Here is a 21,947-nt window from a genome sequence, read left to right on the forward strand (position 1 = left end):
GCAGATATTATCAAAATTATCAATATTTTTATATTTTAAAAGTCATCAAGTATTGCTTCTAATTTTTTATTATCATATGATTGATCTTTTTTGTGGTCTTAACAAAATTTGCAATATCATGACGTATCTTTTATTATCGAATAATTACATGAAACAATAAAAGAAGAGTTGATCCGAATTGGATCTTTGGGCCAAGCCGGAATCATCGTGCACGGTCGGGCCAGCTTTAAATAAAACCGGCCCGTTACATCATAATGGACGGCCCAGATTACACCTGAAGCAGAAAACCACTATATATATATTTTTTCTGTTCGTGCATAAATAACAAGAGACGAAGCTGAAGCGAGAACAAAGCGCCTCTTCCTTTTCCGTGCTCCGGATCTCGATTGGCGAAACGACCACGAAGCCGCGGTGATGGCGGCGGCGACCACCCCCGACCTTCTCTTCGGCCTCCGCAACAGTTTCTACTTGGGCGCCTATCAGGCCGCCATCAACAGCAGCGACATCCCCAACCTCCCCGCCGACGACGCCCTCGAGCGCGATGTCCTCGTCCACCGCTCCTACATCGCCCTTGGCTCCTACCAGGTTACCCTCTTCTTATCCTCCTCCTCCGCCACTGGATCTCTTCTTCTTGATCCAAAGATCTCGATCTTTGATTGGGTCTCCGGTTTGCCTTCAGCTCGTCGTCAGTGAGATCGATTCGTCGGCTCCTACTGCCCTCCAGGCCGTCAAATTGCTCGCCCTATACCTCTCCGGCGACAAGGTTTAATACTTTTTTCTCCACCTCTTTGTGCTTTTCAGATCTTGCATGGAATTAGGTTTAGGTTCGGATAAGTTGATGTTTCTTTAGATCTGGGTTCTGGAGCCTTTGGTGCAAGTGTTTAGATCTCGTTGATACCATTCAAATCCGTGTTGGATTGTTTTGTAATTAACCTTTCAGAAATGTAGTATTAATTGTAAAGAAAAGTTATCATCTACCGTTCTGTTGCCAGGCTTTGCACAATATACCTCTGGAATATCTAAAAAGTTTTCCCAGTTTGTATGCAACAAATTGTAACCTATCCTTTTGTCTTACTAATCATAGAAAATGTATGAACACTTAAACAAAATAATTGAAGCCAACAACAAAATTATCAGATTTTAGTTGATAAAACACAATTTTGATGGGTGAATTCCAATTTACCTTATAGCACTCCAATGCTCAAAGTAAAATGGCAAGGTCTGTTGTTGCAGATATGAATTTAGTCTCTTTGCCCTTTTATGTATGTATTACCCAAAAATGGTGCCAGGAGTACTTTGTGGGATGTTCAACTTTGCAAGCATCTGGTGTCACTAGAGATTTAGTTCACTTGGAAGATGTTAAATTGTTAGGTTCCTCAGGTTTTTATGTCTTCAAAAGTTAGATGGGCAGCATTCTTGTTAGTAATTAAGAGAACACTTTCATACCCCATAGGATGGGATGAGTAACTGACTGGTGCTTTTATCTTGTTGTTATGAGAATGTGAACAACTCAATGCATATGAAGAAAGAAAACAGAGGTGCCAAATTTAACAAGTTTATCTTTAAGTGATTGATCTCTCCTGCAATCTCATATCAATTCTCTCAGGCTGGCAAGTATTTGTCGCCGATTAAATTGCCAAAATTTGGGGACAATTTGGTTGTCTAGTTAATCTATGAGTTCTATTTATTACTCAATGTTTAGGAGCTATAAAAGTTTAGTTATGTGTGTGTGTGTGTGTCTGTCTGTCTATATATATATATATGTATATACATATATATATATACACACATAATTTTCAAGACAATCCCAGTAACATGCATCAAACTAGATGCATTCACATTCAGCTCATGATCATGGCATCAGATAATCGTTTTATCATTTCTTGTATTTTTTTCTTCCTGGCATCTGAAGTCTTTTGTTGCATTTCCTTACATGTAGAAAACTTGATGTTCACTGATTATTTATTTTGGTACTTGAGAGTCGTTTCTTATGATTATCCTCCTTGAAGATTTGTGTCACTTATAAGCTTTAAAACACTGTGATGCTTTACTTTTAGTGAGAGGAAAATTTTCTTTTTGCTCATAAAAAAATTCTTGATGGAAGCAAGCAAATTTCTTGAGTTTCATTTGTTGCTATTTCTCACTATTAAATATACCTTTAATTTTTTTAGTTGATGACAATTTATATTTGAATAGACTTAGTAAAATGGCTAGTTAGGCAGGAATTTTTTTGTTATTTGCCATTTATTACATCGTAGATGTATTGTATTTTAGGGTGTTAGGGACTTCTAACAATAGGCTGAAGTCTTGTATACCTCTTAATAATAGTTTTACCAATTATGTACTTATAGGATTTTCTCTTATACATTTTTTGGTGACCAAGGAATCTGCTATTTCAAGTCTCCAAGAGTGGTTAAGTGATGCTGCAATAAGCAACAATCCCGTTCTTCGACTGATTGCTGGGATCATATACATGCATGAACAAGACTACAATGAGGCACTTAAGCATACTAATTCTGGGGGAACTATGGAACTGTAAGTGTCAAATTTCTTTGTCATCTGAAATAGAGACGTTGTTATCTTGTATATTTGATTCATAAAACTCTATTTCTGTTACTACTTGTGGTTTATGATATTTTTAAAGGAACACTAACTTTACTTTTTTCATGCTAAGATCATGAAGGATGCAAATGTCCCATTGATAATGCTTGTATTTTATGTTTATCTATTTTCCTTGGTGATCAAATCTTGCCTGTAAATTTAACTAGCTGGACAATGATATGTTTGAAATCATGAGAAATGATTTTAAAGCATATTAATGAGAACTTACAAAATCATTTATCATTTTGAGTCTATATTTATTATTTTTATAAAGTTCGACTGTTATTTAGTATTGCTATGTAGATCATTTTTCAGTTCACTTATCTCTTTCAGTTAAAATCTAACCAGGCCTGTGTTTGGTTTTGGGCATTTTGTGACCTTACACATACATGCTCGATAGAGTGTTTTCTACAATTTGACTGACACTCGAATGTTGTGCAGAATATTGAACTTTAGAGCTCACTGTAGACTCCATTCAATTTAGGTTTAAATGATAACGGGAGATTAGGTTGCTTTTGTGGCATTAGAGGAGAATCATATAAAATCATCTTCATTTATTTAAAACCAACATTGACTGCATCTGCCTAATCAATGGCGAGGTGCTAGAAAGTAAAGTTAGCAATGCAACAAAAGAAATTCTTGATTGTTGTTAACGCTGTGAATAACTTGCTGAGCACCTTTGGTGTCAACTGCTTTTTGCAGGCATGCTTTGAATGTTCAGATATTCATTAAGATGCACAGATCAGACTATGCTGAGAAACAGCTTAAGATCATGCAACAGATTGATGAGGACCACACACTTACGCAACTTGCAAATGCATGGTTGGATCTGGCAGTGGTAAGCCTTGTTTCTAACCGCATTATTGCAGAAAGAACAGAGTTGTTTAGCTTTATTTATCATTATTCTGTTGTGATTCAGGGCGGTTCCAAGATACAGGAAGCATATCTTATTTTCCAAGACTTCTCTGAAAAGTATCAGATGACTGGAATGATTTTGAATGGCAAGGCCGTCTGTTGTATGCACATGGGTCGCTTTGATGAGGCTGAGTCCTTGTTGCTTGAAGCACTGAACAAAGTAAGATAAAAGAAGTTATTGAATTTGTTTCATTTGATCCGTTACTTTCTTTTCTTAATAATTAGTAAAAGAGAACAGCATGGGGTTTCATTGCATTTGCTAGAAAAACAAAATAAAATATGGAATTCTGGTTTCAGGATGCAAAGGATGCAGAAACTCTGGCCAACCTTGCTGTGTGCAGTCTTCACCTAGGCAAACCATCATCACGATATCTCAAGTAAGTAACTGGTAGTCTTTTCAGATTAACGAATCCTAGGTGACATCTCAAAGCAACTCTCTTGAATAACATTTTGAATGGACAGTCTTTGCCTAGCGGTTTAGTTAACTGGAACATACATTTTGATAATACTTTCTCTCGGTCACTCTCTTTCTCTTTGTTAGAGAATTATTACTTATGTCGTGAAGTGACATATATTCAAAACATTGTTTGCATAAATTTTTAACCACAATCTTAAATGCTCAAATTGAATTAAAGCTTGCAAGTTTTGAATCAAAAATCATACTTTATGGTATGATGTTAATTATACTGTAATAATCTCTTGCCTGTTGCTAACAATATTATAGTCTTAGTATACTTGCTATTTTGACTTTCTTATGTTAATCGTTACTCTAGGATGAGGCAGCTTTTTCCTTGATGTTTCTGACATGCCAAACCCTCTACAGCAGAGTTAACGGAAAAGTTTGTTGATTTGAATTTTTAGAAAATTATAGTGTGGGATCTGGATCTCTGAAGGAAGCCAAATTCATAGGATGGTCATGCTGAAAGTTATATAAAAGAACTATTTCTAGTTTTCTACTTTGTCCTTCCAACAGTCCAACTTATAGCTTTTGACTCTTTGACTTGTTATTTAAAAGAAAAAAATTAAAAAAACAACTTTGTAACTTTTTGTTCATATAACATAATTTATACTGACTTCAAATTGTAATTTATTGGTCTTGCTCATCAAAAAGCCCAAAAGATCATGAAAAATTGCTATAAAGCATTGAAAAAGGACAATATTCATGTGTTAAATAGAGAATCTGGCTGACTATGAAGTAAATACTGGTTAACCAATGCCATCTCAATAATTCAAACTTCTCGTCTGTAGTCTCTGACTCTAGGAATAATCTCACAAATTCAACTTGGACATCATTTTTCTGACAATCGATCATGCTATAATAAGCATAGTCTTTGTTCCTGAAATGTCTTAACTAGGCTATTGAAGTTGTTAACCCCTCCGACTAATCTTCCATGAAGCATTCAAGTAAAACAAAAAAAAGGTTAAAATGAAGTGAGGAGCACTGGAGATGCCTTGAATTCATCTAATGATACCAACACCTGGTACAAGTGTTTTTATTTTTCCAATGAAACTTGTTCTCTGACAAAGTATGACGGAATCTTTGATGGTTTTCATGCATTTGGGCACCTATCATCGGTGTGTGTGCATCAAAAACTTCAAATAGCCAACTAGGTTTTGATGAAAATTGCTAAATCTACTCCTTAAATATTTGGAAGTCATATGGTGTCTTGTTATATTTTTCTTAGAGCAAATTTCCGAGCATTCGTGATATCTGGATGTCCTGCAAGTTCTAATTACTTCTTATTTTCTCGTCCCTCGCTTCTGCAGTCAGTTGAAGTTGTCACATCCAGACCATGTTCTCGTTGCTCGTATGGCATCCGCCGAAGATAATTTTGATAGAGCTCTTCAATCCATTGCATGAGGTCTCAGATGGAGGTTTGCGAGGAGTAACAGTAGTATCTGCTTTATTGTCGTCAAGCATTCATATCTTGTTTTGTGATTGTATTGCTAGGGTTCACAAGAGTATCCATTAATATCTTTGTCATGTAGAACCATGTTCTTGGAATATGCATTGTCATGCCTTCTTACACTTAACGTTCTTAAATAATTGCATAATTACTGTGAAAATTCATCCTTTGTTTCTGTGAGAGTTCTTTTCACAAGCAAACATGTTCTTCTTGCAGGACAATATACCTAAGCATTTGCATGTCGCTTCGGACAATAATTTATCTGATACGAAGGTGATAACTTGGCTCCAATTTTTTTTTTCATTTATGCTTTAAAAAAATTAAATAATTTTTAATAGTGACTATTTTTGAATTTTCATTTTTATAAAATATTTTCTCTGCATCACGTGGCATCGCACCTGTTTGATAGATCTGTAATAAAGATCCCTATCTCAATCCTCTGGTATCAGGTTGAGCTTTAGTTCTTATCATAAACTCGAATTGAATATCGAAAAAGATGTAACATGATGATGAGTCTTAACCCTCTGACTCGTGCTCGAGTCAGGTTTGAACTCGGTGAGAATTCCATGAAGGAATAATGCCACTTACGACTTGAATCGCTAGGGTTCGAGTCAGGAAATCGGGGAGGGTTTAATTGCGAACGACATGGTAATGCACGGATCCTAAAGCAAAGATCTGGAAAATCTAACGACGGTGAATCACTTGGAAGACCGGACTCGAAGAGAGATACTAGACAGCCACTACAAACCGGCTGTCTTCTCCTGTTTGTTCCAATCATCTCTCGCTCCCTCATTCTTGAAGTCGCCTTCACGTCTGCAATGTGGCCTCCAGCCGAAGCTGGTTGGCAAACAAATAGCAGCCAATCGATCTACACATCGAGAAGCTGGCTTTCTGTAGAGAGCCGATCGATCCCCATCTTTGAAGTTGGGGACAACGATCGTCCGGTTGTAATGGGCCCACGATGACCGAGGCCATGGAGAGTCATCATGTGTGTTCAGAGATCTGGGCCGGGAGATCTCTCAGAACAAAGAACTCGCTTCTAAGACAAGACTCGGCATCAACACTCGGTACCGTGTTGCCATGGCCCTCGAATCCAGCGCTGCCATCCAACAATCCAGCATCACTACTGTTCCCGACGTCGACTTCAGAACAACTTCAGTTTCATCTTCATCATCGTGGGTCCGAGCCACGAAACTCTCGTGACAAGGGGTTGAAGACGATGCCAGAGTGAGACTGTAGGCCACGCAGGCCGATTTATCACTCGTCCTGCACGTAATACGAATGTCTCTGAACCTCGGAACAATGATGGATAACACTCGAGTCCGAGCATTAATAGCGTCGTGTTATTTGAGTTACCAGTCTTTCACTTCATGGGTTCTCCTGTACCTGCAACAAAAAAAAAAAAAAATGGACCCATCGCGAAGGAATCCAACAAGTACTGATGCTAACAAGACGGACGGTCCCCTTTTCATCGGCATGCAAAGCCAACGAAAAGAAGTTCATTTTGCTGATGGAATCGAACTTTGGCGATCGGAGAGAAGAAAGGGAACAGTCAAAATTCCACAACAGGAACCTCCTTCGATGACAAGGATACAGTGAGCAGACGTTCCAGATTGTACAGTACGAACGACTGTAGTAGTTCTATTTCTTCAGTTAGCTCTGAGATATTCGCTGCCTCGTTTGTGTCATTTTAGACCACATTATCTGAACCCATTATTGCCCGTCTTAAACACATCTGATCTCCTTTATGATTCCGTTCATGTCCCACGTATTCTATCACAACTATTACTGTACAATTGTCACCATGACGATCCATAGCAGGTTGCCATCACAAAACATGTCACTCGGTCTCCTCCATCTCACTTCTCACCTTCTTTTCCTTGAAGAATTAGTAAACATAAAATGGAGTTTCATCAAAAACTGTCGCCTTTAGGACAATCACATTCCTGATGTTAGTTCGACAAATAATGTCCATGACTGTAGATAAGATTAGCATTCTGTGACTGATGTGTTGATGAGAAGCAAATTGGTATACATTGTGATGGGATATGTTGTCAAAGTATCTATCTACTTGGTGGCTTGAATTATGGAGTCAAGTTCTCCTAAAATGGTCAAGCGAAGTGGAGACAACATTGCAAACATTTCCAATCAGCAACAAAAGAGGGTTAAGAACTCGAACTTGGTTTTCTATAATCACTTCGCTTTTTGATTATGATATGAATAGCTTGGAGAGAAAAAAGCAAGTGGTGACAGCAACTACACCTGCAGTGGTTTGCTCCAAAGGCAAGCAGCAAGAAGAAGACCCAGACAAGATGGCCATTTGAATGAGATGGGGATTGGCCTCCATGTCTCCTCGTATCTGCATGGAACCCGTAGAAAAGAGAGACAGAGAGAGGCATTGATTTGCTCACCTCCGTCCCACCTCTCTCTCTCCAAATTGGCGGGGAAATTTCCCTTCCTTTTCCCGCCAGTCATCATAAATTATGTGTTTGGACCGAGATCTAGTTTGGATTCTTCTGCCGACAGCTTCAACTCCCATCCTTCGTCCCTGTCAGCGTATGACATGCCTGTTGGGCTGATGGCCCATATTCAGTCCATGCATGTGGGCTTTATCAGTCCACAGTCTACATCCTTTCTTAATCTAACCCTAATTAAGATTAGGGGGGTGTGGTGCTTACGTTTTAGAGGCAGATTAAGGCTATAAAAAGGCAGCAACGAGGCAGATCTTTAAGGCCACGGGATTCCAAAGAGAAGAAGGAGATCAAGGCAGAAAAGGAAGAGAAAGAAAGGGAAGAAGACAAGGACAACGCAGAGAGACTGTTCACAATCATCTAGCAGTGTTCTCATCTCAGGTTAGATCAAATCTACAGTAGACTCTTGCTGTGATTACTTGGGGAGGTTTTAAATATTGTGGGCAATGACGTGATCCTTGTATCCCAGTTATTCTCTTGTGGTTGTTGCTAGGGTTTTGGGCAAGAGATTGAGATTTGTATATTCATTATTCTCATAGTGGATTATCTCTAGTTTACCCCGTGGTTTTTACCTTTCACATTGAAGGGGTTTTCCACGTATATCTTGGTGTTCTGTTTGATTGTGTTTCCATTTTATTCCGCTGCGTATTTTGGTCTTCTAGTATTTGTTCCTATACAAAGGTTATTTCTCTTTTTATCCCCATCAACTGGTATCAGAGCGGGGTTTTGGTGATTTAATTTTTGTATTTGAACATGGAGGCCAGTAATATTTCTCGCATGATTAGTTTAAATGGAAATAATTGGATGATATGGAAACCAAGAATGGAAGATCTCTTGTATTGCAAAGATTTGTATGGACCTTTGCAGGGGGATAGTGCAAAACCTACAACTATGACAGATGTTGAGTGGAAGAGGTTAGATCGAAAAACAATTGGGTTTATTAGACAGTGGCTTGATGATAGTGTATTTCACCATGTTTCTACTGAAATTTCTGCATATTCTCTTTGGAAAAAATTGGAAAGTCTATATGAAAGAAAAACAGCTAGCAACAAAGCTTTTTTATCAGAAAACTTGTGAACCTAAAATATAGAGAGGGTGCTTCTATTGCTGAGCATTTGAATGAAATGCAGAGTATTACTAACCAGTTATCCTCTATGAGAATGTCTCTTGATGATGAGTTGCAGGCATTGTTACTTCTCAGTTCATTACCAGAATGTTGGGAGACACTGGTGGTTTCCCTCAGTAATTCTGCGCCAGATGGTATTGTCACTATAAGTCAAGTAACAAGCAGTTTGTTGAATGAGGAGTTGAGAAGAAAGAGTTCAGCAACATCTCAAAATGATTCACAGTCACTTATCTCAGAGAACAGAGGAAGGTCAAAGTTCAGAAGCAGTTCACGTATGGGTAGGAGCAAGTCAAGATCAAGAAAAGATATTGTTTGCTATAACTGTGGTGAGAAAGGACATTACAGGAACCAATGTAAGCAACCTAAGAAGAACAAGAAAAAGGGAAAAGAAGTGGAGTCTACAGAGTCAAAGGATAATACTACAGCTACAGTGCAGGGTGGTGATTATTTGATTTTGTCTCCTTCTGATGATATTTTTTCTTATGTGTGTCAGGATCTTGAGTGGGTGATTGACACAGGTGCTTCTTATCATGCTACACCTCGGAGGGAGTTTTTTGCTACATACAGGTCTGGAAACTTTGGTGTTGTCAAGATGGGCAACTATGGCACAGCAGACATCATTGGCATGGGTGATATCCATTTAAAGACCAACCTTGGCTGCAAGTTGGTACTTAAGGATGTGAGACATGTGGTTGACTTGAGGCTGAATTTAATTTCAGTTGGAAGACTAGATGATGAAGACTATGAAAGCAGATTTCACAGAGGGCAATGGAAACTCAGTAAGGGTTCTCTTGTTATAGCTAATGGAAAGAAATGTCATACTTTGTACAGGTTGCAGGCTAAAGCTTATGGTGAGCAGTTAAATGCTACAGAGAAAGACTTCAGTATGGAGTTGTGGCATAGGCGATTGGGACACATGAGCGAGAAGGGGCTGCAAACTCTTTCCAAGAGAGAGGTATTACCAGATCTCAGAGGTATACATCTGAACCCTTGTATTGATTGTTTAGCTGGTAAACAACATAGAGTTTCATTTGCTAGTGCTGCTTTGTCTAGAAAAATGCATGTCTTAGACCGTGTTTATACAGATGTATGTGGTCCTTTGAGGACAAAAACTCCTGGTGGATCTGTTGATGTTCTTGGTATAAGTGGTGCACTTTATTTTGTCACTTTTATAGATGATTTTTCTAGGAAATATTGGGCCTATGCTTTGAAGACCAAAGATCAGGTTATTAATGTCTTTAAAGAGTTTCATGCCAGGGTTGAAAGGGAGACAGAAAGGAAATTGAAATGCATAAGATCAGATAATGGTGGTGAGTATACAGGATTGTTTAATGACTATTGCAGGTCACATGGAATCCAACATGAGATGACAGTTCCTGGTACACCTCAGCATAATGCAATTGCAGAGAGGATGAACCGCACCATCATGGAAAAGATCAGATGTATGCTTTCACAGGCCAAGCTACCCAAAAGGTTTTGGGATGAGGCTTTGAGGACTGCAGTTGATGTGATCAACTTATCACCATGTACAGCCCTAGATGGTGATGTTGCAGAGCATGTATGGTCATGGAAAGATGTTTCCTACAAGCATTTGAAAGTGTTTGGTTGTCGTGCATTTGCACATGTTCCAGATAATGAGAGGTCCAAGCTGGATGGTAAGTCTAAAGAATGTATTTTTCTTGGTTACTCACATGATCAGTTTGGTTACAGGCTTTGGGATCCAGAAAAGCAGAAGGTGTTCAGGAGCAGAGATGTGATCTTCTTTGAGGATCAAACCTTTGAGGATTTGAAGAAGAAGGCACAAGCCAAGACTTATGCAGAAGGATTAGCAGATTGTGACCCAGTTACTCCTCCAGTATATCAGGGTGATGGGGGAGATATGCAGGAAGATGGTGTAGAACCTGATATTGATCTACCTGTAGGACATGTACCTGTAGGACATGTTGAGCAAGAAGAAGTAGGAGAGCAAGTTCCCGCAGAACCTCAGTTGAGAAGATCTTCTAGACAACGTCAACCTTCCAGAAGATACTCTACAGATGAGTATGTGATGCTTACTGATGCAGGTGAACCAGAGAGTTACCAGGAAGCAGTTGAGAGTGAGCAGAAAGAGAAGTGGTTAGCTGCTATGCAGGAAGAGATGGATGCTCTTCAGAAGAACCACACTTATGATTTGGTGCTGCTACCAAATGGAATGAAGGCCTTGAAGAACAAGTGGGTTTTTAGGTTGAAGACTCAAGAATATTGTTCTCAACCAAAGTACAAAGCTAGATTGGTTGTGAAAGGCTTTGGTCAAAAGAAAGGTATTGACTTTGAAGAGATATTTTCTCCTGTTGTTAAAATGTCTTCTATTCGTGTTGCTCTTGGTATTGCTGCTAGCCAGGACTTGGAGGTTGAGCAGTTAGATGTGAAGACAGCTTTCCTTCATGGTGATTTGGAGGAGGAAATTTATATGGAGCAACCAGAAGGCTTCAAAGTCAAAGGTAAAGATAATTTTGTCTGCAAGTTGAAGAAGAGCTTGTATGGGCTAAAGCAAGCTCCAAGACAGTGGTACAGAAAGTTTGATTCATTTATGACAGAAAATGGATACAAAAGAACGGCTTCAGATCATTGTGTGTACATCAAATGGTTTGGTGAGGATTTTATTATTCTCTTACTTTATGTTGATGACATGCTTATTCTTGGGAAAGATATGTCTAAAATTGACAGGTTGAAGAAGGAACTGAGTGAGTCTTTTGCAATGAAGGACATGGGGCTAGCAAAGCAAATACTGGGCATGCAGATTTCTCGTGACAGGAAAAACAAGAAGATTTGGTTGTCACAGGAGAAATACATCGAGAAGGTATTGGAAAGATTCAGTATGAGCAATGCTAAGCCAGTTGGTTCTCCTCTTGCAGGTCACTTCAAGTTGTGCTCAGAACAGAGTCCGTCAAGTGATGAGGAGAAGGAGAAAATGCAAAAGGTTCCTTATGCTTCAGCAGTTGGAAGTTTAATGTATGCAATGGTATGTACGAGGCCAGACATCGCATATGCAGTGGGTGTTACTAGCAGATTTCTTGCAAATCCAGGCAAAGAGCACTGGGCAGCGGTGAAGTGGATTTTTAGATATCTCAGAGGGAGCTCTAAGGTTTGTTTAAGCTTTGGAGGTGGACCACCTGTGTTGACAGGTTACACAGATGCAGATATGGCCAGAGATATAGATACGAGGAAGTCTACTTCAGGTTATGTACTTACTTTTGCAGGGGGAGCTGTGTCATGGCAATCCAGGTTACAAAGGTGTATTGCTCTCTCCACCACAGAAGCAGAATATATTGCTGCTACAGAGGTATGCAAAGAAATGTTATGGATGAAAGAATTCTTACAAGAATTGGGGCTGAAACAGAAAAATTATGTGGTGCATTGTGACAGCCAGAGTGCAATCCATTTGTGTAAGAACCCAATGTTTCATTCCAAGTCAAAGCATATAGATGTCAGATACCACTGGATTCGAAATGTATTTGAAGAGAAGCAGTTGCAGCTTCAGAAAATTCATACAGATGACAACGGAGCAGACATGTTGACGAAGACCTTACCAAAAGAAAGACAGGAGATATGCCGACAGTTGGTCGGCATGGCTTCACATTGAGGAGTCATGGGACAGCCTCCCTTATGGGCTGAAGGGGGAGGTTGTTGGGCTGATGGCCCATATTCAGCCCATGTGGGCTTTATCAGCCCACAGCCCACACCCTCTCTTAACCTAACCCTAATTAAGATTAGGGGGGTGTGGTGCCTGCGTTTTAGAGGCAGATTAAGGCTATAAAAAGGCAGCAACGAGGCAGATCTTTAAGGCCACGGGATTCCAAAGAGAAGAAGGAGATCAAGGCAGAAAAGGAAGAGAAAGAAAGGGAAGAAGACAAGGACAACGCAGAGAGACTGTTCACAATCATCTAGTAGTGTTCTCAACTCAGGTTAGATCAAATCTACAGTAGACTCTTGCTGTGATTACTGAGGGAGGTTTTAGATATTGTGGGCAGTGACGTGATCCTTGTATCCCAGTTATTCTCTTGTGGTTGTTGCTAGGGTTTTGGGCAAGAGATTGAGATTTGTATATTCATTATTCTCATAGTGGATTATCTCTAGTTTGCCCCGTGGTTTTTACCCTTCACATTGAAGGGGTTTTCCACGTATATCTTGGTGTTCTGTTTGATTGTGTTTCCATTTTATTCCGCTGCGTATTTTGGTCTTCTAGTATTTGTTCCTATACAAAGGTTATTCCTCTTTTTATCCCCATCAATGCCGACTTGTAGTACTGGAAGACAACAACGCTTCATGTACGAGTACAGAATGATGGGTGAAGAAGAAGAAGAAGATTGAGGTGCTGGGCGGAAAGTGGCACATCATATAGCTTTTATTTGTCGATTTGGTTTAGATCAAAGGAAAAGAATATTTGATCAGGTATCAGTCACGAAGAACATATATATATATATATATATATATATATATATATATATATATATACACGAAGATGAAAATACATTAAGATATTTTGATCGGAAGGTAACTAAATCCAGAGGGCGATATTTATTTTCTATTATACATAAAAATAATTATAATTTCTATTTTTTTGATGTATGGAGAATTCAAAACCAACTTCATCCTTGTGAGAGCTTATCAGAAGATTGATATCAAAAATGATTGAGTTTCGTTAGGGATCATACCCGATAAAGATCCTTTGGATGTTTAAGTTAAGATTGAGAAATGAAAAAGGATTCAAAGATTATTTTATTATGATATATGAAAGTTAGTAAGAATAATAAGAGTTAATTTGTAAACATGAATATGAGGATTTGTCCAAAGTTTTAGTCTAATGCTTTATCATCGGAAACTTATATAAGAACTTAAATCAAAATGAACCTTTCTATAATTTTGTCCATCTAGAGAGAAATTGAAAACATAGATATTAGAAGTAAAAATTAACAATCAAGCATAAAAAAAAAATCAATGTAAAATATGGCTTCTTGTCTACACGTCCATTGAGAACAACCTACATTTTTCATTATATGAGATCAATATAATGCAAGAAATACAATTTTATTTATCGAGTTAATTATCCAAATCGATAATTAAAATACATTATGTATTCTCTCATATAAATATCGAAATACTATTGAAATCAATAGTCTTTACACCTATTATAGAAAACCTTATTACTACTCAAAGTGTTTTTTTTTAATACAACCCTTCACTATAATTTTGAGATATATAATGTATCATTGAAACAACAAAATTCTAATTCCGAATGTATTCTTTCTTGGCATGACCTTAATCAAACACTTATCATTCCTAATTTTTTTATTTTTGGTTTAGATAAAATCAGAAAGACAATATTGATTATTTTCATGAAGATTGATTAATGTGTGTGTGTGCGCGCGCTTGTGTATCAACCCTAATAATATATTTTTTTTATTATTTCTTGATTTAAATAATATATAGACTTTTAGGGAGATTTGATCCTAACAAATAGTGGATCGATCAATTTTTCATCAAAAGAGGAAGGAAGCACTTGATCCTAAATAATCAATGTCGAACAAAAAGGACATCTATTCTGGTCATAATAGTTTAATAAGTATACTCCTAGTTCGCCAAAAATGGTCGAGTAAAAGGAACACTCTCTATCTTTCTCGCTAATTCTAAGTGATCTAAATGGTGATAGAGTTGCTTGACCTAATTTTGTTCCATCTACAATGACAGGAAGATAATAATCCTTTAGGTACTTAAAATATTTCTAATATTAATATAATTGATAAGAGATATATTGGTGATTAATTATTCAACGCGTTGCTATCACATGGTGCGTAATAGGGAGGATAAGACAAAGATTCTGATAAAAAAAAAATAATCGTAAGTTTCTTTCTCATCATTAAATATAAGAAAAATAACAAGCTTTCTTCTTATCATTTACGAGGAGAAAAACAATCGTAAGTTTCCTTTGTGCTCTTTACGACTAAATATAAAAGCTCACTGTTAACACAAAGAAAGGGGGGACTCTTTTTGAATCACTCGAACCCATATTTGGAGATTTCGGATTATTGGCTCGAGTGTTTGAGGGACCTAGGTCTCTCACTCCTAGGGACGAACTCAAGTCACTTGCTTATCCTCGCCAAGGTGTATTTAGACCGGACCTAGGTCTCTCACTCCTAGGGACGAACTCAAGTCACTTGCTTATCCTCGCCAAGGTGTATTTAGACCTCACATACTAAGCATAGATGCTCATAAGCATATACGTTCGCCACCACAGTAGGTTCTTGAATGGTCTTCTCGTTGAGTGGCTCTAGCTTCATAGTAGCCACGAATGTCAATTCGTCTTTTCACACCCCTTTCTTCAGTTGTAATGCCGATATGTGTTGGGGCTCCTTGGTTCATCTCCGAGAGATAGGAACCACGTAGGGGTCATCGCCTCGCATCATACATAGGGAGTTCAAGAATGGCATTGGCACCAACTTCGCCGTGTGCATAAACTTCATTCCAAGAATCACTTGGAAGTCATATAGTGGCACGGCCATCATGTTGGTGTTCCCGCTCCATGTCCCGATTTGGATGGGAACACCCTTCGCCAACCCGGAGATTCGCTTGGCCTCCGAGTTCACCGCCTTCATTCGGCTTGGGCTATTCTCCAAGATCAACCTAAGTCGTTGTGTTTTTTGATTGGCTATGAAGTTGTGGGTAGCACACATGTCCACCATTGCACGGGTTGTTTGGTCATTCAGCTTGATGTCCATATACATCAGCTCACTACTTCCTGCTTTTTGTAGGTTTGTCTTCATGTTCTCCCTCACTTGACCCCGCATGGCATTCAACAAACGCATTGCTCCCATTCGGGGTCCTTGCGACTCCTCGTCATCGTTGTTGGATTCAGAACTGCTCGAACTAAGAGCAACAGCTTTGCCCTTGTCCGATCGGAGGGGGGGGGGGTGAATGGAGGCCGTCAAAGCATTAAGTGCCTGTTTTTGTGGGCACTCCCTCACTATGTACGGTCCTCCGCACAAGAAACATCATCTAGGTTTTGAGGCCTTGCCTTTCGGGTTTGGCCCTTTGTGGGAACTCTTCTTCTTTTGTTTGCCCCCGAGCTCCTTCCCTCGAGACTGTTTTGGAGGGCGATTGCCTGAAGATTGTTTCCTTCTCCCTAGGTCTTCGAAAGAAACAAAGTTGGTGAGCCTTTCTGCAACAGCAATTGCCCCGACCACATCGATAACATTCCTTCGATTTAGTTCCTGTTGAGCCCATGGCTTCAAACAATCGAGGAAGCTGAACAACTTGTCCTTCTCGGACATATCCTGTATGTCCAGCATTAGCGTAGAAAATTGCTTCACGTAGTCTCGGATGGAAGTACTCTGGCGGAGTTGTCTCAACTTCCTTCTTGCGACGAACTCTGTATTCTCCGGTAGGAACTGAGTTCTCAACTCCCGCTTCAAGTTCTCCCAAGTGTCAACCCGACACCGACCTTGTTGGATCTCCTCCCAACGGGTTCGCCACCAAAGTTTCGCATCTCCGTTCAAATACATCATTGCTATAGAAACTTTGGTATCTTCAGAATCGGGCCTCGTAGCTCGAAAGTATTGTTCCATGTCGAACAGAAAATTCTCGAGCTCTTTGGCATCTCTGGCCCCTCCATAACCATGAGGCTCGGGTGCCCTCAAGTTTTGTGATGGTGCAACGCGGGTGTTGCTTCCTCCCGCATTTAGTGTTCTTGTGAGCATTGCCACCTTTGAAGTGAGTTCCGCCACAACATCCTGTAAGTGTTGCACTGAGTCTTTGGTGTCATCAGACAGTCGATCGACTAGGGCCTCGACCTTGTCGATCCTAGACTCCGCTTCCTCTTGCGAGCTCTCTACCCCAACAAGCCTTTGTTGGCCATGGTAGGGTTCCTCCATGCTCGCTTCAAGAACATCCAAGCGGGTTTCCGCCGTCGTGAGTTTCTCATTGTGACTCTTTTTCCCAGTTAGCGCTCCAGATTGCGCTTCCTCCGCTCGCGGAGAGTAGCCAACTTCTCGCTCGTCATGTTCGCTGTCGCGCTCCTCTTGAGCGACTCCAACAGCATGAGAGCAAGTGTGCACATGCAGCCCACCTGCGGTTGCTTGGGGCAAGGGTCCGGCTTGCCCCGTCTTGCTAGATTCGCCACGATGCTTTGCCATGGCGAAGTTGCAAAGTTCGTTCGCTGCTCGCTCGAAGTGCTTGCCCGCTCTGATACCACAATGTCACGACCTTAGCTGGAATTGCCTAAGGCATGAGGCACCCTTGCGGCCAAGACGCGAACTTAGCTTGCGTTGCCTAAGTCGCGCTTCGCCCTTGCGATATTGCTCAGCAAAAATTAGCCCACTTGTAACCTCTCGCAGGTCCCGAAGGACCTGTAAAAGAGAAAGTTGATTAGTTCGAAAGAACGAGCAACAGATAAGTCCCAAAGTCTCGCGAAAAGGGGAAGCTTTATAAGCAATTCAGCGAGCACCTTGCGTGCACAAAAGAAAAGAGGGAGAGGGGGAAAACAAGGGCTTTAGAAGGTTGAACGAACAACTGCAAGCCCACAAACAGCTGCTCACCGAGTCCCGGGCGTGACAACAAGTTCCCGTCAAGGCAACGTGCGAACTTGCGAATGAGTGTTCAACGCCCGACACTATACCGAAGCCCCATCCAGCCCTGTGCCACCCGGGGGGTTCAAAGGTGCTGAGATGGCTGACGTTTTGGTGAGCGGAGGCAGATTCCAGAAATCAGCCCGCGACACGTGAAAACAGAGCTGTTTTGGGGTTGTTTTGCTCGGTTCGGTGAGCGGTCGCTTTGTAACGCTGGAGCTTGTTCGAACTTACATTTTTATAAGCAAAATGACTCAAAACCAAGGCAAAACAGGCCGCCAAGTAACTGTACATTTAGATAAGAGCGACGAACGGTTCGTTGAACGGAGTTGTTGCGGGTGCACGATGACCGTTCGTGGTAGTGAGTCGGGAAGACCCAACCCGTATGAAAAGAAATCTACCACAATAAAGACACAAGGTAAAATGTATCCTAAGTGTATGAGTTAAGAAAACTTGACCCACATGAAGAACAATTCATCATAATGGAGGCACAAGGTAAAATATGTTCGAGGCACATGAGTCGAGAAAACCCAACCTTCATGAAGAAAAATCCGTCATAGTGAAGACATAAAGTAAAGTGTGCCCGAGACTCATGTATCAAAAAACCCGACCCACATGAGAAAATTTTGAATACTCATGTGTAGGATGAATTAAACAACACACTTCGAGTCCCTCTCAATGAGCATCCAAGCACGCCTTGGAGATGCGAGGGGGACAATGATAAGAGATATATAGTTACTGTCATATAGTGCTTAATAAAGGAGGATAAATCAAAGCTTTCTTCTTGTGATTTATTACAAGAAATATAATTATAAACTTCCTTCTTGTTATTAAAGATTAGAAAGATAATTACTCGAACCCAAATTACTCGAACCCAAAAGGAAAGGACAAACTCCTTTTTAATTACTTTAATTACTTGAACTCAAGTTTAGGGACCTTAAATAACTAACTTAAGTGTTTGAGGCACTTTTAAGAAATATCTTTCGATTTTGATCTTTGTGTAAGTGGCACATTAAGATTTTTATGTTTTTACCTAAAGACACTTTGAAAACCTCCAAGATACTTGGAAAAATCTTACATACAAAGGTCCAAATCCTATTGATTTGATCAAAATATCAACGATATTTTTTTATAATAAATTTTAAAAGAATTTATAATTATTTAGTTAACTCATTAATAAAATTTTATATTAAATAAAAATATTCAGGTAATGAGATCCGAGATTGAGTCTTGTCCTTATCTAAAATTATTTAATCTAATAAAAGGCATTTAGTGTCGTTAAATTTTAGAGACGCCAACCCCCTTACCTAATACCTAACCTTCGAAAAATGATCTAATGGAAGGGAGCGGCCGGTCCACGCACGCTCATAAAAATAATGCGAGCCGAGCCGGGTCCGCCAACTGGGGGCCCCACACCCACGTCGAACCACGTTGCCGGCCGTACTCATCTCTCTCTCTCTCTCTCTCCGCCTCGGCGTCGGCACGCGAGCACCCGACACAGTCTTCGACCAAAAGCAAAGCAAAGATCTCGGCGACGTGCCGCGGGCGGTGGGGCCCATGCAGGCGTGTCGGGGGTGGGTGGCTGCTGCGTTTGACTCGGGTCGGAAGATTAGCTGGCGAGCTGGTCCGGGCAGTGGCCCCCACCCCCCATGTGACACCGACCGCCGCGCCGGTCTCCGCTTTAAATATGTCGCACCGCCACCTCGCCGAGGCGGGGCCGTCTCCGTCGCCATTCCTTGTAGAGGTTAGGAGAGGCGATTGGTTCTAAGGAAGAGCGAGCTTCGAATAAAGGATCTTTTGCTGCCGCTATTGGTGGTGGTGGTGGTGGAGGAGTGATCAAGACGGGGCTTCCGAAGCCGCTGTGCTTTGTCCATCTTGTTCCCGTTCGGGGATCATATTAAAGAGCAGAGGAGGAGCAGAGAAGTCCGTGGGTGAGAGAGACGAGAGAGCTTAAGCCCGAGGAGGGAGAAGGGGGAGCTGGGGTCCTGCTTCCTGTGAGCTGAGGTTGTTCGTAGTCAGGTGGCGTCAAGAGACGAAGAGAGCGAGGCAGAGATGGAATGGCCGTCGTGCTTGAATGAGTACGAGAAGCTTATCATCCGGATGGACACCCCCAGGTGACTTGAGATCACTGCTTTTCTTCCATTCACCCTTCCTTCTTCCTTCATCGACTTCGAGTACTTCGCCGCGCCTTCTTCGGATCTGATGAAATTTCTTCCGCAAAATGTGCTCTTTTCCCACCAATTTCAATCTTTTTTCTTGATTTGGAGCACTCGTCCTCTTCAAACTCGCGTTAACACCATTCTGTTTCCGGCTCTCTGTTGCAGGGTTGTCATCGATAATGCCGTCTGCCCTACCGCGACTCTGGTCAAGGTAAGCCAAATGATCTCCAAATTCTTAGCAGTCCTTTTTACCTTCTTCTTAAGGATCAGAAAGAGTAACAGAGCTCTCTCCCTCTTTGTTCACCTGGCAATCAACAAAAGGTGGACAGCGCGAGGAAGCACGGCATCCTCCTCGAGGCCGTGCAGGTCCTTACCGACCTCAACCTCTCCATCAAGAAGGCCTACATCTCCTCCGACGGCCGCTGGTTCATGGATGTCTTCCACGTCACCGACCAGTTCGGGCGCAAGCTCGCCGACGACAGCGTCATCTCCTACCTCGAACAGGTCCGAGTACCCCTCTGTTATTCGTGTGTTCACAGCCAAAGTCTTTGTTCTTTTGGGACAGTATTTGCTCACCCGTTGAGAAAAATGCAGTCATTGGACATGAAGGAGCACGACTTCCACCGGCCCGACAGCGCAGAAGGCCTCACCGTCCTGGAGCTCACCGGCGCCGATCGTCCGGGTCTCCTCTCTGAGGTTTTCGCAGTGCTAGCCGACCTCTGCTGCGGCGTGGTGGACGCCAAGGTATGGACCCACAACGGCCGGATCGCATGCCTTGTCACCGTCAAGGACAAGCTCTCCGGCTGTCCCATCGACGGCGACCCGCAGCAGCTTCACCACGTCGAGTCCCGCCTCCGCCACGTCCTCAAGGGTGACCATGGCGTCTGCGGCGCCAGGACCGCCGTCTCGTCCATACCCGTCGCCCACACCGACCGCCGTCTCCACCAGATGATGTTCTCCGACCGCGACTACGAGCGACACTCTCCATCGGCCGCGTCGTCGACATCTCCTGCCGTTTCGGTGCAAAACTGGGTCGAGAAGGGGTACTCCGTCGTCGCCGTGCAGTGCCGGGACCGCCCGAAGCTGTTGTTCGACGTCATGTGCACGCTCACGGACATGGAATACGTCGTGTTCCACGGCACCATCGACACTGACGGGGATGTAGCTCATCAGGTTCGACCTTTTTCTAGATCAGATTCACAGAATGGAATAAAGGTTTGATTTTTGTTTCTCCATTACTCGTACTAATTGTCTCTGTTAACTCTGTTTAGGAGTTCTACATAAGGCACAAAGACGGCAGCCCCATAAGTTCAGAAGCAGAGAGACAAAGAATGATCCAATGCTTACAAGCCGCCATCGAGAGGAGAGCAACGGAGGTAACCAACCAAACCATGTCCATGTCCATTAGAAAAAGCTCCAAAAGAGCAGTCTTGTTCATAGCTTAAACCTTGTGGATGGTAACAGGGTATAAGGCTAGAGCTATGCATCGAGGACCGGGCAGGGCTCTTCTCGGAGGTGACACGGACGTTCCGAGAGAACGGCCTGTTAGTCACGAGAGCAGAGGTGTCGACCAAGGGAGACACGGCCTCGGGCGTGTTCTACGTGACCTCGGACGCTGCCGGGCAACCGGCTGACCCCAAGGCTGTCGATGCCGTCCGGCAGAGGATTGGTGCCGATTACCTTACAGTGAAGGAGGAGAAACGGCCACAATACCGCAGCAAGGCCGGCGATGACGGCGACGAGGAGGCCCAGGGTTCAGGCGGTGTCGGCATCGGGCTGTTCTACTTGGGAAATCTCTTTTGGAGAAACCTGTACAATCTGGGGTTGATCAAGTCCTGTTCGTAGGCCAACTGTTCCACCCTCCTTCACTGTATAGTTCAGGGGAGGGCCATTGGAAGATTCAGTATCTGTATGAGAGAGAGAGAGAGAGAGAGTGTTGCAGGTTTGGATCAAAAGTAGGTAGGAGGGAGCAGATCAAAGGAAGGTGAAGAAAGTGGTGGGATGTGATTGCCAGCTTGGAAAGATGGTCCTGGTGTGCACTTTTCTTTTCATTTCTTGTATTCATAGTGTTTGATACACTTTGTACATAAGGAATGGATGTTCAGTACTGACTTTTGACAACAGGAACTCAATTTACTTGGCTTCTCAGCTTTGGGAACCTTTTCTTC

At 41.8% G+C, this 21,947-nt stretch overlaps 2 protein-coding genes across 2 annotated transcripts; both read left to right on the forward strand.

Moving 5' to 3' along the window:
* The first annotated feature begins 329 nt into the window (after window positions 1–329).
* LOC135653872 (coatomer subunit epsilon-1) lies at window positions 330–5,587 on the forward strand. The gene is made up of 7 exons (XM_065175492.1): window positions 330–585; window positions 680–763; window positions 2,384–2,535; window positions 3,304–3,439; window positions 3,521–3,676; window positions 3,814–3,893; window positions 5,284–5,587. The coding sequence occupies exons 1-7, from the start codon at window positions 415–417 to the stop codon at window positions 5,375–5,377; spliced, it is 873 nt and encodes a 290-aa protein (XP_065031564.1). The 5' UTR covers window positions 330–414; the 3' UTR covers window positions 5,378–5,587.
* Window positions 5,588–19,323: 13,736 nt separating this feature from the next.
* Window positions 19,324–21,947, forward strand: LOC103970718 (ACT domain-containing protein ACR8). The gene is made up of 6 exons (XM_009384623.3): window positions 19,324–19,734; window positions 19,945–19,990; window positions 20,101–20,283; window positions 20,374–20,952; window positions 21,051–21,155; window positions 21,244–21,947. Exons 1-6 carry the CDS (start codon window positions 19,673–19,675, stop codon window positions 21,622–21,624), a joined length of 1,356 nt encoding a protein of 451 aa, XP_009382898.2. The 5' UTR covers window positions 19,324–19,672; the 3' UTR covers window positions 21,625–21,947.

The sequence above is a fragment of the Musa acuminata genome, unplaced genomic scaffold (assembly GCF_036884655.1).
Source record: "Musa acuminata AAA Group cultivar baxijiao unplaced genomic scaffold, Cavendish_Baxijiao_AAA HiC_scaffold_42, whole genome shotgun sequence".
NCBI lineage: Eukaryota > Viridiplantae > Streptophyta > Magnoliopsida > Zingiberales > Musaceae > Musa > Musa acuminata.